This window comes from Colobus angolensis, unplaced genomic scaffold (genome assembly GCF_000951035.1).
Source record: "Colobus angolensis palliatus isolate OR3802 unplaced genomic scaffold, Cang.pa_1.0 Scaffold134, whole genome shotgun sequence".
NCBI classification, from domain to species: domain Eukaryota; kingdom Metazoa; phylum Chordata; class Mammalia; order Primates; family Cercopithecidae; genus Colobus; species Colobus angolensis.
Window position 1 is genome coordinate 7,073,389 of NW_012114422.1, and position 17,267 is coordinate 7,090,655.

The following is a 17,267-nucleotide window of genomic DNA, read 5'->3' on the forward strand; positions in this document are numbered from 1 at the left end:
TCCAGCCTGGGCGAAAGAGTGAAAGCCCGCCTCAAAAAATAAATAAATTAATTAATTAATATAAAAATAAAAACATATATGGCAAAATGTCAATAATTGTTAAACCCAGATAGTAGGTATACAGACATCCTCTGTCAACTTTGTTGCATATTTGACAAATTTTATAATAAAAAGTTAAAGGAAAAATCTCTATTAATTCAACTTTCCCCTCTAGCTAGCACTTCATTTCACTTAATTTCCTTCTTCTCAGCAAAATTCCTCAAAAGAGTTGTCTAGATTCACTGTCTGCAATTCTCCTCCCATTTTCTCAGTCTCTCACTCTGACACTGAAACTGCCTTTATCAAGGTCACCAGTGGTTTCCCTGTGGCCATGTATATTTGCATTTTCAACATTTTAGTAAGTAGCATTTGTGGAAGGGATTATCCCTTACTCCTTGAAATCATTCCTATTTAGCCTCTAGGCCACCATTTTTTTACTTGTTTTTCTCATATTTTACAGACTCCCTCTTCTCAGTCTCCTTTGCTGGCTCTTTTATATCTCCCGCATTTCTCAACATTGCTAAGCCCCAGGGCTTGGCTTCTTCTCAGTCTAGACTTACTGTCTTGCTTCTCTTATCCAATTTCTTGGCTTTCAAAAATGTCTATATGCTAATACCATGTAACTTTTCCTCAAATATAGACTCTCTTATGATCCCCAGACTGTGTATTCAACTGGAATACACCTCATCTGGAGCCTAAAAACCATGCCATAGGAGTAGTATTTCTCATTCTCTCTCTGTGGTACACTCAAAAGGAGATTGGCTCTTAAAAAAGTCTGAGATCTGGCTAGGATATAAAAGCAGTGAAAGAACATATAAAAGAGGAGCTGTGTGAATTCCAATTGGGAAACCAAATGTCTGCCTTGGAATTGAAGATGTTGCCCTAATTTATTCCAGGAATTGGGATCTTATTAGGGAATACCTGTTTCTGAATATAACTTAAACAAATTAAGGAGTATGTAATCAAACATTCTGAAGATCTTTAGCACCAATATTCTTCAATTCTCAAAAGTGTCCTCTACTGCCCAATTGTACTGTTCTGCCCTATGATGTTATGTATGGGGTATTAGGACCCCTTCCTAACAGGTTTCTCTAGCTTCAGTAAACCAAACTAAAGCTAGGAAAGCCTAAATTTGTTATTCATAAATACAAGGGACTGAAAGATGTTGTAAGATGTAAACTTAAGCATGTTATTTCTTTGCTTAAAACACCTTAATGGATGTCCATCACTCTTTAAACAATGTACAATGTTCTCCAACATCTAAGTCCTGTTTGCTTTTCAATGTGTCTAGTTCTTATCTTGTTAGACCAAACAATGATAAATGTTGTGTTTTCAACGTCACATTTCTTGAAGACAGATTAGGCCTTCTAATTTGGTCTGTATGCAAAAGAATGAATTTAAGTTCATTTATGTTGAATTAATAGGGACTCCATAATGATGTAAAAGTAAGGCAATGAGCATTGCGTTATCTGGCACACATAGCTAGTTAAGCAACTTTTGTGTATCTCATTGATCTCATTTGTATACCGGAGATAATGATGGTAGTTTTTTGCATCATAGACTTGTTGAGAATACTGAATGGGTTGATACACGCAAATCATTTAGCATAGTGCCTAATCATCATAAAAAATCAACATACTTAATAATTTTTCATTATATCTCCATTTTACAAATGTGAGTCAGAGGGGTTAAGGATCTTTTTTAACTTGCCACAGTTTCTAAGTTATGAACAACATTTGAACCTGGGGAGTTTTTCTCTCTAAGTCCATATGGACTATTACAGGGCTGCTGTTTATTACTATATCAATTCTAATAAAACATATACTCAGACTTCTGAACAACATAGAAAAATGCATGAAATAAGACCTATTCATCATTGTAGAAAATGTGTCCTTCAAGGATTGATTAAAAAGCAAAAAAGAAGGAAATGTTTGCTCCACATTGACTATACCTATAATTGAACTTGGGATCCGAAAAAGAGCTGCAAAAAAGCCATTTAAGCCTGAAACAGATTTGTAGACACATCAGTTTGACCTGTTTTACTAATGTTATTTGCTTTGCCTACGGGGACTTTCTCATCTTTTCTATTGGGCAGAATCAAGCACATTTTCACAAATATGTCATTTTTGAGAAGCTGTTCCTTATCCTTCCAGAAAAAAAAATCCCTCTTTGCTACATTATGGGTTTTATTCCTAATTCTCATATCATAGTGTCATAATTAGTCTTAGACATTTATTTTCCCTTAAAATATAGAAGAAGTTCTTTGATGAGAATATTTTATTCATTTTTATCTTTGCTACTCAAGTCAGTGCTCCTTAAATATTTTTTGAATTATATTTATTTAATTTTTATTGAGAAATGGGATAGATAAATATATCAAATACATCATGTGTCTCAAAAAAATTGCTAATGTCTACTTCATCTTTCCTATATCACTATCAGCTAGCGCAGCATGACAGTTTAGTTGTTACTTAAACTCAGTTTGATAAATTAATGAATAGATAAGTGAATAAATGAATGAAAGCTAAATTTCAAAAGGCTGAGTTTGGAGTATCCCAAATCTAGATGTTAAGAGAGCTTAATGAGAGAATCCTGATCTGTTAATCTGAACAACACTTATTCATGGGAGAGGAAGGGACATATTCCTTTAAAAAGTGTATGTAATAGATATTAAAAGTTTTGTGAAAATGTTTAATGCTACATTATCACCCATATACAAAGAAAATAATAATTTTAATGTTGTAATAATATATTATGATAGTCACTAAAATTTAGTCTTTTATTTTTATTTACATTTTGTGTAAAATGCTTATAACTAGAAAGAAAGGTTTCTTAAAAGCTTTCCAAATTTGGTAATGACTTAAATATTTATAGAAATAGATACCCTGAAATTAAGTAAACAGATTCAAGAAAAACTTCTTTGGCAAATTTATAACTTTATTTTTAGTCTATTTTAGTCTTCTTTTTTCCCCCTGAAGAAAATAAAACTATATAATGTCCACTGAAATGTGTATACTGTTCAAAATGTTCATGCTACTTGACTTCAAGTCGTTATTACAATTCTGGACAATTCAAAAAAACAAAGTATGAAGTAAAGAACCTTAGCCATGAGATCTGGAAGACAGACAAATCTATTCTTTACTTCTAACTGTGACACTTACCATGAATCACTTCATCTCTCTGATCACTGCTTTTCCAATATGGAAACTAGAAAGATTAGTGCCTACATACTAAGATTATTGCAAGTAAGTGAGAGAAATACATAAACTACCAGGTGAGATACCTTTATGTAAATGAACAAAAGTACTAGGCAAGGTACCACCATGTACATGCTGAACACTCAATAATGTTATTTCACTTCTTTCTCCCTTATAGCTTTTGGCAGACTACTAAAAGCCTGAAAATTCTTTAAAGATATGGGATATGATTTCCATATCTAGGGCATTTGGTTTTGACAAGCCAAACTCACCAATGGTATGCTCATTAAGTCTAAGCAATTTGCATGTAATCTTTCTTCCTGCTTGTTTCTTTTTAGGTATTTATTTGTATATTTATTTGTTTGTTTTTGATTTTATGAGAAAGGCATTGTGAGATCAATAAATACAATGCAATCAAATGAGTATGTTTCAGGGGGGGATTCCAGAGGAAAAAAAAGAAAAGAAAACATGATAAAGTTAATGATGATATCCTTGAAAATTTCCTTGAGAAACAAATCTGTAATGACATGTTCATATTTTTTTCCAAGATCAGAGAACATTTGGGATACGGTGGCATGCCCAGATTAGACCCTAGTCAGTGGAGTTTAATTAAAAATTTTCCAAATTGAAAACTGGTATAACCTACTTTTCCTTTTATAGATACACGGCAAGCCTTAGTTCAGTATTTTACACAAGCACATTACATCAAGTCATCTCAAATATCATGACTGAACAAGTGAGAAATAATTTTACATTATCAGAAAAACAAAACAATGTCTGGAAAAATGAAAATCAAACGCTTTTCAGGACAAAAAAGGCTCAGAAATTCTTTTAGAAAATAGTGGTCAGATTCAATTGAGATTCTAATTTTATACGATAGGAAAAGGTTAATGTTTTATGCCTGCAGCATTCGGTAGCCAGATATAGTAAAACATCAACTAGTGCAAATTCAAAAAGATATAGTAAAATACATGAAATAAAAGCTATCCATCACCTTTTGAAACACATCCTTTGTCGACTGATTAAAACACATGAAGAGAAATGTTACCTACACATTGAGCATACCAATAACTGAGCTGGGATTCAAAGAGCGCTACAAAGAGAGTACTTGAGTACAATGCAGAGATGTAGAAAAATGGTTCATAGCCAGAAAAGTAGTTTGGGAGAGGTTAATAATCCCCTAACTCCTTTAAAAAAGCATCTGCTTGAAGTGCAATATTTAAATTCTGCGAAGAACTTCCTAAAGTTCTAAGTTCATTTTTCTCTCTGTTTTCTCTGTAATTTACCTTGACATTTTTTATGATTACCAAGGATATTGTTTATTTAAATAAGCACACAATCTCTACCCGACCCATATGTTCCTTCTTGACTCTGGATTTAATTTACGATGCCTATTTTATAACATTATATTATTTCCATGGCAACTATCTTGGTATAATAAACAAAGAATGACTTCAGCTGCTTTATCCCACAGTGAAGGAGCTGGATTTGAGAAGGGTAAGCTTGAGGTAAAGACAAAATAGCAAAAAAAAAAAAAACAAAAACCTGAAATGATAGTGAAAAAATGAAATTCATATTATCTCATACCCATAATATTTTCACTGGAGACTGAATGCATTTACTAGGCAGAATAATGGCAGTCCTACTCTCTCGTATTCAACCTTAAGTCCACCCCTGTTGGTGCTACCAAACTGAAGGCCAGTTGGTTCCTTAGTATAATGCACTGTTACTAATTTATAGTCCTAGTTTGTTCCAAAGTCCTTTTGCCTGTTTTCAAAGTCCTAGGTATATTTGAACCTATCTTAGCTAAGTGCATTAGCAGATGACAAACAATAAAATCTTTTATTATAAATCAGCCTCTGTATTAATGGCATATATATTTTCTGCTATTATTTTTAATATTGTAAGGCTAAAAGTAAAAATAATTTATATACACACATATACAGAACAAAAAGACACATGGATTTTATTTTAAAAAATGGAATTAGAACAAATTTTAAAATCTATTTACCTAATGTGATAATTACCTTTCTTCCCAGTTTCAAAATAATTTTAGGTACTGTCAGTCTATTCCAACTTCAATTAAATCCTACCCTCTCCTGAGATATGACATCAAGATCTAATTCAGTTACAGGTAGCAATAGCATTTAATTATCTTCTCCAGTTATCTACACTGCCAGATGATAGTATTTCCTGAGAACCACAGATGCCACTGTTGTAAGCAAGAACCAGTTTGGGGATATATACAGAATATTGAACTACACTGACTTATTTAATGTTTTAATTCTTTACGACTTATAGCAAAAAGTTGCTCCCAATCTAACTTGCTTTGAATAAAAATACTGTTAATATATTTTCCTAGAGAAAACTACTTAACCTCCCTGTGTCTCAGGGCCCTTATTCATAGCTCATAAGACCAAACCTAACATATAGTAAACACATAGCAAATATTAGCTTTTATTATTACCTCAGGTAAAATATTCCTTATCTGGCATTAATATATACTAGGGACCAGTAAACTAATTAAGTAAAGACATATTAAGCTAAAAGTCAAAATTAGCTTGTCTGATGGCAAAGTTGATGAATATCATACGTTCTAGGTTAGTATTATAACATTTGTTTTTGCTTTAAAGCACTACTTTGAGCTCTATTATAGTTTTTCTTTTTTTCCAGCATATTTTCCAATATGTGTAGGTTAAATTTCTTAGACATAGCCAAAGTAAAGGTATGCTCTAGGGATTTCTGAACTTGGGCAAATTCCAAAACTAGGAAGAGGTCACCCAGAGTTTATACAAAGAGCAAGTTATTCTGGCACTTTTGTAATTCTTTCTGGTGTTAGAGTCTCACTCTTGCAATTGCTTCTAGCACATGACCCTCTGCAACAGAGAGTCCACACAGCACTCCACTCTTTGCCTCTCTTCTGTAACTCAAACTCTCTTTTAAGACGTCTGTGTCCTCTCTGTAATCCCCAAACCTATCTTCGAACTTTCCAACTAGCAGTCAAATTTTGGCTTGCAACGAGATTTATAGTCAGAGCATGAGGACGTATATGGAGAATGAGGTATTTTTAGGAGTCTCCTATTTTAAGTCATCATAAAATTCAAAAATTTTTATCCAAAGTAATTTGAGATTCTAATAACATGAGAATCAATGAAATCCTCCCTATAGGTGAATCACCATATAGATAGGTCAGGGTCTACTCTGTTAAGCTGGTTTCTGATGATCACATGATGAATTAACTTCATACAGTCTTCTGTTCAGAACGAGCACCTGTTATATGCCAAAGTTTATGGCAGGCACACAGAAAGTATAAAGATAACTAAGATCCAGCCTCCACCTTCGAAGGACTTACAGCTATCAGGTATAATCGCCCTTATTCATGTGCTAGCTACAGTATAATAAAATAAATTCAGAAACTTATATCCTAATGAACTGGCTGCATTCTAAAAGGCTGTCTGTAAATCTGTTTGTCTACAAATCCCAAGTGAGTAAGAATTGAAGTTCGTAGTCCACAATCTAATTTCATTAAATAGGAAATGTGTATTGGTCCCTCGTATTCTTGTGGATACTATTTCTATCATGCACCTTTTTTACCTTACTTTTTAAACTCATTGAAAAAGTTTTTGAATCAGCTATTTTCCCTATTAAGCTCTGAATTTTACTGCATATTAGGGAAAGAATTATTCCATATACAGGTACAGAATTCATCATTTTCTCACCATATTCAATTTGTATAAATTTATCTTTTTGTTTCTATCAATCATAATTATAAGCCTCTTCTTAGTAGTCTTTTCAGGCATCTTAATTACTTGTTGGTTGGTTGGTTGGTTTACTTATTAGACTTGAGAAATTGTGTGTAAATAACCCCACAGAAAATGCATTATAGACTAAAGAACATTGTGACAGCTGAGGTTGAAATGGCAATTATAGTCCTTTATTGGTGTTAGGCAGAATTCACTCTATTTTCTTCTGGAGCACAGCTTTGTTCATGTAAATGAAAGTTAGTAAGTTGAAAATGTGGAAGTAAAGGAATTTTGCTTATATTATATATTCATTTCTTTATCAATTCAACAAATTTACTGAAAGCTTTCTATATGCTAAACACTGTTGTAGATAAAAAGGCAATTCAATATAGCATGATGAAATCTAGAAAGGGAAAATATGGAAAGGCTCATGCAACTTGTAGGAATGACATCTAACATACTCTTGGGAGGTCAAGGAGGGCTTATCAGGATGAGTAAAAGAGGTGAGTTTAAAGGATGAAGGGATTAGGCCAAATTATGGAGTGGAGATTGGGGGTGAGAGAGTAACATTCAGAATTTATCTTAAGGGCAATGGAGAACAATGGAAGATTTTAAGTAAGAGAGTGATATAATCAAATTTCTATCACAGGAAGTTCTTTCTGACTCCATAGTTTGGTTTAAGGAAAAGGGCACAAGAATGAAGATTAGAGTGCTGTTTAAACTATTGCAATAATAAGGTAGATAATGATAGATAATACTGTCTTGAACGATGGCAGGTAGGGTAATGGGAATGGAGCTCAACAGATTAAAAAGCAAAGGCTACTTCAGCAACCAAACAATGATTTCTGTGTTTTCTCACTGTGATTTTATTATTATTATTATTTTTAGAGACAGCATCTTGCTCTTTTGCCCAGGCTGGAGTGTGGTGGTGGCACCATTGTAGCTCACTGCCCCCTTGAACTCCTGGGTTCAAGCAATCTCCTACCTCAGCCTCCCCAGTGGCTGAGACTGCTGTCACCCACCACCATGCCTAACTAATTTTTACAATTTTTTTTTTTTATAGAGAAGGGGTCTCATTATTTTGCTCAGACTGGTCTTACTGTACTTTTAAACCCATATTCTTACAGATTAAAAAAATCACTTGCTTATGTAAACACAAGTGAGAATTTTGGTCATTTGCATGCACTAGACCTCAATATAGCCTTAAAATCATAAAGTACAGAAAATGGTTGGCACGTTTTCAATGGCATGTAACATCTTGTGGCTGTATTCTAGGATGCACATAGCCATGTAGAGAAATGTAAGTAGAAGACACTAAAGCCAACTCATGAGAGGACTTAAGAAATTGTGACTTTGGCCGGGCGCAGTGGCTCACGCCTGTAATCCCAGCACTTTGGGAGGCTGAGACGGGCTGATCACGAGGTCAGGAGATCGAGACCATTCTGGCTAACACGGTGAAACCCCGTCTCTACTAAAAATACAAAAAAAAAAAAAAAAAACTTAGCCGGGAGTGGTAGTGGGTGCCTGTAGTACCAGATACACGGGAGGCTGAGGTAGGAGAATGGTGTGAACCCAGGGGGCGGAGCTTGCAGTGAGCCGAGATCGCGCCACTGCACTCCAGGCTGGGCACTGGGCGACACAGCGAGAATCCCTCTCAAAAAAAAAAATTAAAAAAAAAAAAAAAAGTGACTTTATCCAGTGGGCAATGTCAAATTACTTAGTGGTTTACACAGGGAATAGACGATCTGTTCTTTCAAAGGATAACTGGTATGGTGGACAGACTTTAAGTTGAATCCCACGATACCTGTTTTTTTTTGTTGTTTGTTTGTTTTTTAAGCAATTATGCCTTAAGCCAATCTCCTTCCCTGAGTATACGCAGGATCTATGGCTTTCCCTTCATCACTCCCTGTCACCTTCTATAAAACTTCTTCTTCCCGCCGGGCGCGGTGGCTAATGCCTGTAATCCCAGCACTTTGGGAGGCCGAAGTCGGCGGATCACGACGTCAGGAGATCGAGGCCATCCTGGCTAACACGGTGAAACCCCGCCTCCCCTAAAAATACAAAAAATTAGCAGGGTGCGGTGGCGGGAGTCCTGTAGTCTCAGCTACTCGAGAGGCTGAGGCAGGAGAATGGCATGAACCCAGGAGACGGAGCTTGCAGTGAACCGAGATCGCGCCACTGCACTGCACTTCAGCCTGGGTGGCAGAGTGAGACTCCGTCCTCCAAGAAAAAAAAAAAAAAAAAAAAAAACTTCATCTTCATCTTCCTAGCAGATTCACCAGAGAGATTTTCCTTACTGGCTTGATGAAGTAAGCAGCTGTATTCCAGAAGACCACATGGTAAGGAACTGTGGATGGAATTGAGCAAAGAATTGAAGCTTTCAGTTCCACAACTACAAGGAACTGATTGCTTCCAATATAACCGTGTGACCTTGGAAGAGGACCCTGAACCTCAGGTGAGAACTCAGCCCTGGTTAACACATTAATTGTAGTCTGTGGACCCTGAGAAGAGGGTCTAAATCATGTCCAGACTCTCAACCCACAGAAACCATGAGAAAGTAAATGTGTTGTATAAAGTCTTTAAACTTGTGTTAATCTATTACTCATCAATACAAATCTAATATAACTAGTTTCAATATTGAAGATAAATTAGATGAGGGAAAGCTGGAAACAGGAATTCCAGCTAGGAAAAAAGAGGTAACACAATTAGATTGTGCACATAACTGCTAAAATTTGAACATGAAAGTCAGAAAGAGTAGGTTTTAAGCTTTTTATCAAGTTATATAATTAATCATCCAGTCGCATTATAAAATGGAATGATAATATCTTCCTAAATGATTTGTATAAAGGATATGTGAAGTGAAATATTTATACAGGGTTTAACACAATGCCTACCACACATTATTATTCTTATGCTACTGTATTAACCTTTTTGAGGACCAATGAGAGCTGGGCAAGGACAAAGGCAGTGAGAACGAAAATGGTGGTCAATTTGAGCAATATTTTTAGGTGGTAAGTCATAATGACTGCTCTGATATGGATAAAAAGAGAGGGAAGTAGGAGTGAAAGATAATGCAATTTCTAGCTTGGATGATTGAATGAGAGTGATGCTGTAACTGAAATAAAGAGTGCAGAAAGAAAGGCTGATTTGGCTGAGGAGATAATGAGTTTTGTCTTGGCAGTGTAAAGTCAATGTGCTTGTGGGAGGACATCCATATGGAGAGGTCCAGTGTACTCAGAAGACATTTGAGTACATGAATAGATTTGGAGATGGTTGAGAATTATGTTACCAAAAAGCTGTATCAGTATTCGCGTGCGCGCGCGCACACACACACACACACACACAGACACACTCTCTCTCTCTCTCTCTCCTAATATTCTTTAAAAAAAAAAGTAAGAAATATTTCCTCTTAGTAATATGTACATTATGATTTTAATAAATGGAGTCCAGAATGAAAATTAGAGAACGGGTAAAGTATCCTTTCTTCTTTCCCTAAAGGATCAATGACTAAGAAATGCCCAAATACAAAAGGCATGTTTAAGTTGATTAAGCTTGATAAGTCTGTTGCAAGGGCCAGCAAACTATGGCTCCACGGCCATATCCAGATTTTTGTTTTTGTAAATAAAGTTTTATTGGAACACAGCCACATCAATTCATTCATGTATTGTCTATTGTTGCTTTCACAATACAACAGCAGAGTTCAGTAATTGTAACTGAAACCATGTGGGCTGCAAAGCCCTAAATATTTACTGTGGAGCACTTTACAGAAAATGTTTGCCCACCCCTGGTCTATTGTATAAAAAATGATGGTCTTCTAACTTATAATATGTTATAATAACTTATATAATAAATACATATATATATATGTATTTGGGTTAAATAGAACTCATGCTGGCATCATCCTTTCCAGAAAATAAAAATACAGAAAATTAAGGCATCTGCTTAAATCAATCAACTAATTAATGGTAGAATCTAAGATCAATCTAAGTCTCTTAATTTCTAATTTGCTTTCTACTGGACCATATATCTGCAATGCTGACTAACTTGGATAGATCAGACATATTTGATATACATGTGTGGGCATCTGATAGATATAATTTTAGTATAGAGATCTTGGAGGTTAAGATAAAATAAGTAGAATTTGTTTCAAGAGAAATTGCTTCTTCAAATGCACTTTATTCTTTCATATTTTGAATTTTTAATACATTTTCATTTTGGAATAGTTTTAGGTTCACAGAGGAGTTACAATGATAGTACAGACAGTTCGCATATATGCTGCACACCCAGTTTCCTCTCTTGTTGACATTTATTTTTAAACTAAGAAATAAACAACTATCATCATATATCATCTGAAAAGTCAGAAAAGTGAGAATAATAAGTAGATGTGTAATATAGAGTTATCATTTTTCTCATTTGACTCATGATTAAGGCAAGATGTTGTTACTTGTCCAAAGTCAGATAAAAAAATCAATGACACATGAAATTAGAAACAGAAGATGTGTTAAATGAGGGATTACGAAGATGAATGAATTAATGTCTTTGAAATCACTTCAAAATGTGTGGGCTTCTCAAAATATGTGGACTCCTGCCTAAACACAAATCATTACTAATATTTAACTTGCTAATCTACTTTCCAAAACAACATGTTCTTTCATTAGCTCCTTGTTTATTTGCAACATGGCCTGGCTTGGTTCCTGGTATATTTGGATGCTGAGTGAAGACATGCAAGATTTTCCTGATTTAAAAAGATAGCAAAGAAAATGACAGTGTTTTTGTAATGCAAACTTTAGAAAAAGAAATCATGTACTTATATCTGAAACAAAAAAGGAAAGTGTTTTATATTTTAAACAACTTATCAACTTACTGGTACTTTTTAATTTTTTAAATTTATTTTTATTTTATTTATTTACTTTTTGCTGTTGGGTATTTGGTTGCCACTTAAAAAGGTGATCAGATACTCATTCCTGAGAAACATGGCTCTCCAGGAAAATCATTCATATACAAAACATCTTAACTAAAATATCATTTTTCCTGTTTTTAAAGTTTTTCCCAAAAAGTGAAGTATAATTACAGATACATAAATATCTGTTTCAGAAAGTAAAACTTTCATCTTGATTACTAACTAGTAAACGAGATTTTGTGTATCGAGTGCTTAGCTACTAATAGCATAATAAAACTTTTCCTGTTATACTCTTGATTTCTGTCAAGATTCTTCTCCTGCTTCTACAAATTTCTCTGCATTTAAGCAGCATCAGATAAATGGGCCATGGTTGAACAGGTTGTCCTCTAGTTAAATAGAGGACAAGCATATGAAGTTCTCTGAAGCCAAGTGTCAACTATAATGCAGACCAGATTTCCTCCCAACTTTATCAGAGTCTCCAGTCAGAGACAATGGTGTGCTACTGTGGACCGTACACAGGACTTGGACTCAGAACATTGTGATAATCATGAATCTGCCCTTGGGTTTGTGTTCAACCTTGACTATTTTTATAGATATCATATCTTTACTGGTAAGATAGTTGTATTAAACTTACTTTCACAACATTTGGCGGTTTTGGAATGAGATATTACATGGCAGAATTTTTCATAGATGTAAATGGCCACATTATGGTATTATCACATTTTAATATTTTGTTAAAACTTTAAACATAAATGCAGAGCTTATGTAGGAAATTGTTTAAAGAAAAATATTGTTTATTCCTCATTCAACATCCAGAATAAGATAAATTTTGCCAAATTCTACTAAAAAAATGGAGATACCAATCAACCTGTACACTAAATGTTGAATCAAAATTTATATAAATAAAATTTAAAGTAAGTTTCCAAAACTAGCTTTATCAGTTCCCTTACTGTCTGGAGTCAGATGCCTTATATAATGTATATATACACAAATCATTTTAGTAAATATTAATATTAGTTTCATACTTTATATAAAATTTAAAACCTCATCTGGGGCTTGTTCTGGGAGTATATCCATCATTTGTACCCTTGTGCCAGGAAAAGAATGTTTAGATTCCAAATAACTGAAACAGAAGCAAACTTTTGGAATACAACTTAATTAATAATTTGGCTATTGTTAATCTAGGCTTTGTATGCAGTTGGCAATGCTGAAGACTAAATAATGCTTTTTTAAAACAAGTATGAAACAAAGAATTGGTGTTAGGATATATGAAGTAACAAGTACAAAGAGGTTAAGAAGAAATAAAAGCTGTCCAAATAAACTAGCATTCCTAAAACTGGACATCTGCTCAGATGAATGTTTACAAATAACATGCATTTTATGTGAATAAAGACTAAAATTTGGGAAAAAAAAACAAAATTAGAAACACATACATATGTGTGTTTAGAATTAGAAATTCAAGAAGGAACAAATTTGATCTGAAGCACAAGCAAAGCAGTAAAGAAAAAAGTTCAAAAAAATTGGAGAAGTAACATTTAAAAAATATTTATTTTTAAAGGAATATTTCTACCCATCTTGTGACTTAAATGTATGCCTACAGTGGAATTTATTAAGGTCAATTGAATTAATTGTAAATTTTAATAAGCTTAAAAGCAAGCACAGCTAATCTGAAAATGGGTGGGGGGAATTCCCATGGTAATAACTTTGCTTTCTAAATTTGTCCACAGGGTAATTTTCTTTCATCCTTCCCATTAAAGATTTAGGCACGAATAAACCCGTCTCAAAGAAACACCTTAATAAAACAAAATTAACTCAATGTTAGATTTTTGCAGTGCCAGGTTTTCATAAATCCATTTATTAAAATATATCATAAATATAAACTAAATATTTAAAATGTACAAGTAAACACTTTTTTTTTCAACCTATATAACAGCCTGGCATGTATTTGGTTACTCTGAGAGAAAATGTTAATTCCATATGATACATTCTTTCTAGAATCACATTTCCTTAGATACTAGTGAAGAAAAAATTGGGCTTTGGAATGAAACAGATCACCACAAAAATCATAGTGCTACCTCTTACAATCTTAATTATCTTGGGCAAGTTATTTAGCATCTCTAAGGCTCAGACTTCGACTAATGAAAAATGGAAGAGATAATAATATCAGGATTTTAGTAAGGATTAAATGAGATGACTTTGCATAAAAGAACCTAGCAGGTCCTCATAATGTTAGTGTTTTATAAAATGGAATTATTTCCTACTATAATTGATTTTATAAACTAAGTTGACAGGCTGGAGAGACAGCAGATTATACTCAAAACAATTAGTTAAAATAAAATCTAAATTCAGAATGCTTCCTATATTCCGGGGATTGTACCAGGTGTCTGATTTACATCACTAATTTCTTTAAATCCTCATAACTAACTCATAACAATGAGTTAGGTGCTACAGTTGTAACCATTTGACTGATGAGAAAAATGAAGTTTAGAAAAGTGAATTGGCCAAATATCAAACGGTCAGGCACTCTGTAGTCCTAACTCGGACTATTCCAAAGGTTTCATTAATTACCTTTGAAAACAGTTATGAAAATGAAAATGGGCATAATGAAGTAAAGTGCAGGAATTTCAAATGTGGCAGTAGCAGTAGTAGCAATAGTAAAAACAAAATGTCCTTAAAAAAAAAAAAATGCACCCTGCATAGCTCCTGGAAAAGATGCCCTGAGAGTATGATTACTTATCACCTCCCAACTTCAAGCCTTTATGGTTGCTTGTGCCATTTCTACAAAAATCTGTGATTTTAAAAAGAAATTTTATCTGTTATGTATCTTGAAAACAATCTCATTACAATCAAAGACTTCAGACCCACATTAACTTGGATGATCATATTTTTTGGCTTAATTTGTGGTTCCACAGGAATTCCCACATTCTATATATGGGATAATCAATTGAATGAGGCAGAAAGGATATCAGTTCTTCATTCTCATTTCAATCCGTGGGGCATTTTGTATCCACAGTAAAGAGCAGGGGCTTAAACCACATTTCAAATCTCTACCAATTTTCCTGATTTTGTATCATATTATAACTTATAATTTGTGACCCATAATTAGATTTATAATCAAATTAAGTGCTTGTGACAATTTTCAATAACTTTATAAAATAATTATAAAATGGCCATTTGAATCTCATTCTATCATAAGATGTACTGATAATCACTAAACAGCGAGACGTTCTTGCCTTCATATTTTCTAATTTAAATAGGGAATGATTTAAGTCTTAATGAAAATCCCTTTATTTTTTGTGCTGAACATTGTTTTCTTTTTATCAGTCAAAATATTTACTTCCAAAGATTGAGATGGTGACTTCAAACTTCCAATACTTTAATTATAGTTATTTTTTACTGCACAACATGAATGAATAGCTCTCTCATCTATCAAATAGTGAGCCAATTAATTCATTGACAGCCCTTAAATTAATTACCTATTCTCCATTTGACACTTTCTCTTGTAATCATCTTTTATGCATATTAATTTTAAGTTATAAAATATTGTCAATACCTTAGTCAGAATATACTGTCAATAGAATACAAGAATTCCGTTTTCTGTGAGCTCTCAAAATATGATTCTATTTCTATCCTTCATCTATCTACCTACCTACCTACTTATCTATATCATCTATCTATCTCCATATTTCTATGTATCTATCATATTTCTATCTATCTATCTATCTAGCTATCTAGCTATCTAGCTATCCATCTACCTATCTATCTACCTACCTATCTAATTCATTTATTATCCCTATCTGAAAATAAATTTAGAAGCATGGTTTCTTGAATGGAGCAGTAGAGAAGTTAATTCAGTTACACCAGATTGCCAAATAGAAAAAAAATTGAAATAAGTAATGTGAAATAAATGAAGAAATTCAACAGATTATAAAAAACGAAGGGTGTAATCATGCAACTTCATGGACAGTGACTACACATACAAGCAAATGAAAGCAGCTGACCACGTACCCACACACCTTGGCAGAGGTGCACTCCACACTCGTCGGCCACCACCAAGACAGATGATCTCTGATGTTCCTTCCAGTCGATAACCCGATGAGCACGAGAAGGTCAGAGTGTCACCAACCCCAAAGTTGAACCCAATTCGACTACCATATTGAGGAATGCCAGGATCTTCACAAGGTTCAAGGTTATATTCTGTAAATTAGAGAGAAAATTTCCCCGGAGGGGAGGAAAGGACAAAGAAAATGATAGTGGTTACTTTTAAGGGTGTATTCCTATTGTTTTCAGAAACTAGTCATATATTTAGAAGTGACTATATGAATAGCTATCAGAACATACAAGTCACACACATACGTTTCTTCTTTTGTAAAATAGATAATAACTTGATAAATATTTGTATGTGTGGTATTCAATATAGATGAGAAAATATCACCTTCTGAATAATAAAATATAGCTTTTTATCTTATTTTTTCTGCATTAGAAACATTTTTATTTCATATATTTTTGACTTATAATGGTATAAGAACTGCATATTTTCAAACACAAAATAGCATTTGAAATGAAATCATTTGCATTTTTGAAATGCATTTTGCTTAATATTTTACATTTAAATGATAAAGGCCCTTCTGCTTCTTGTATACAAGAAGTTCAACTAATGCATATTCTGAAAAACATATGACTTGAGATGCAAGGGTATATGTGAGACTGAAGTGACCACACATTGAAAAATTTTCTATTATGGATTTTTACAGGAACTTTTCCCCAGGCAATAAATGAACATTATGAAAATGAACAACTAAACAGTCTTCAGGGTATGAAACAGTAGAGTTGATTAAACACTATAATTTATATATAGTCCTAAGAAGAAGTAGCTTATCTAAAAATATTCCCAGAGCAGTTACTCTGTAATTGCAATAAAGAACAAGAGGCATTGCTTCATGTTGGTTAGCTAATATTTTATGCTTTAAAAAAATAACTTGGATTTTTTTTTCTAACATTCTAGGTTATGTTCATTTACTATTCATGATAAAATACTTTTATGATTTTAGCATCCCAACATTTTCATCCAAATACTAAAATAGTTGTTTAAGAACAAGGTTAGTGCTTATATCATTTTAATGTTAGCAAGTTGGCATAAGATTTACTTATTAATTTGTGTCTGTATTAAGAAATAGCTAGTTGTGTTCATTCAAATGGAAAGTAGAACTCTAAGTGGTGCGAATACATTTTACTCTCTTTGGTCTCATACATTTTTTCCCCCTGTAATCCAGGTAATACTATTGTCTATAAATAAGGTTATACTAGAAGAAAGGAGTAACTATGCTAATTTGATTATAGATTATCTAATTCCAGAATAATAAATTAGGTTTATCTTAATACTAGCCT

At 33.5% G+C, this 17,267-nt stretch overlaps 1 protein-coding gene across 2 annotated transcripts in view; it reads right to left on the minus strand.

Annotated features, from left to right (window-relative positions):
• CSMD3 (CUB and Sushi multiple domains 3) overlaps nucleotides 1-17,267 on the minus strand; it is a 1,254,780-nt gene that overhangs the window by 404,887 nt on the left and 832,626 nt on the right. For both annotated transcript variants that reach the window (XM_011934353.1, XM_011934352.1), the window contains one exon: nucleotides 15,888-16,076. In XM_011934353.1, the coding sequence (XP_011789743.1) occupies nucleotides 15,888-16,076 (189 nt within the window). The remainder of the gene's footprint in view (nucleotides 1-15,887; nucleotides 16,077-17,267) is intronic.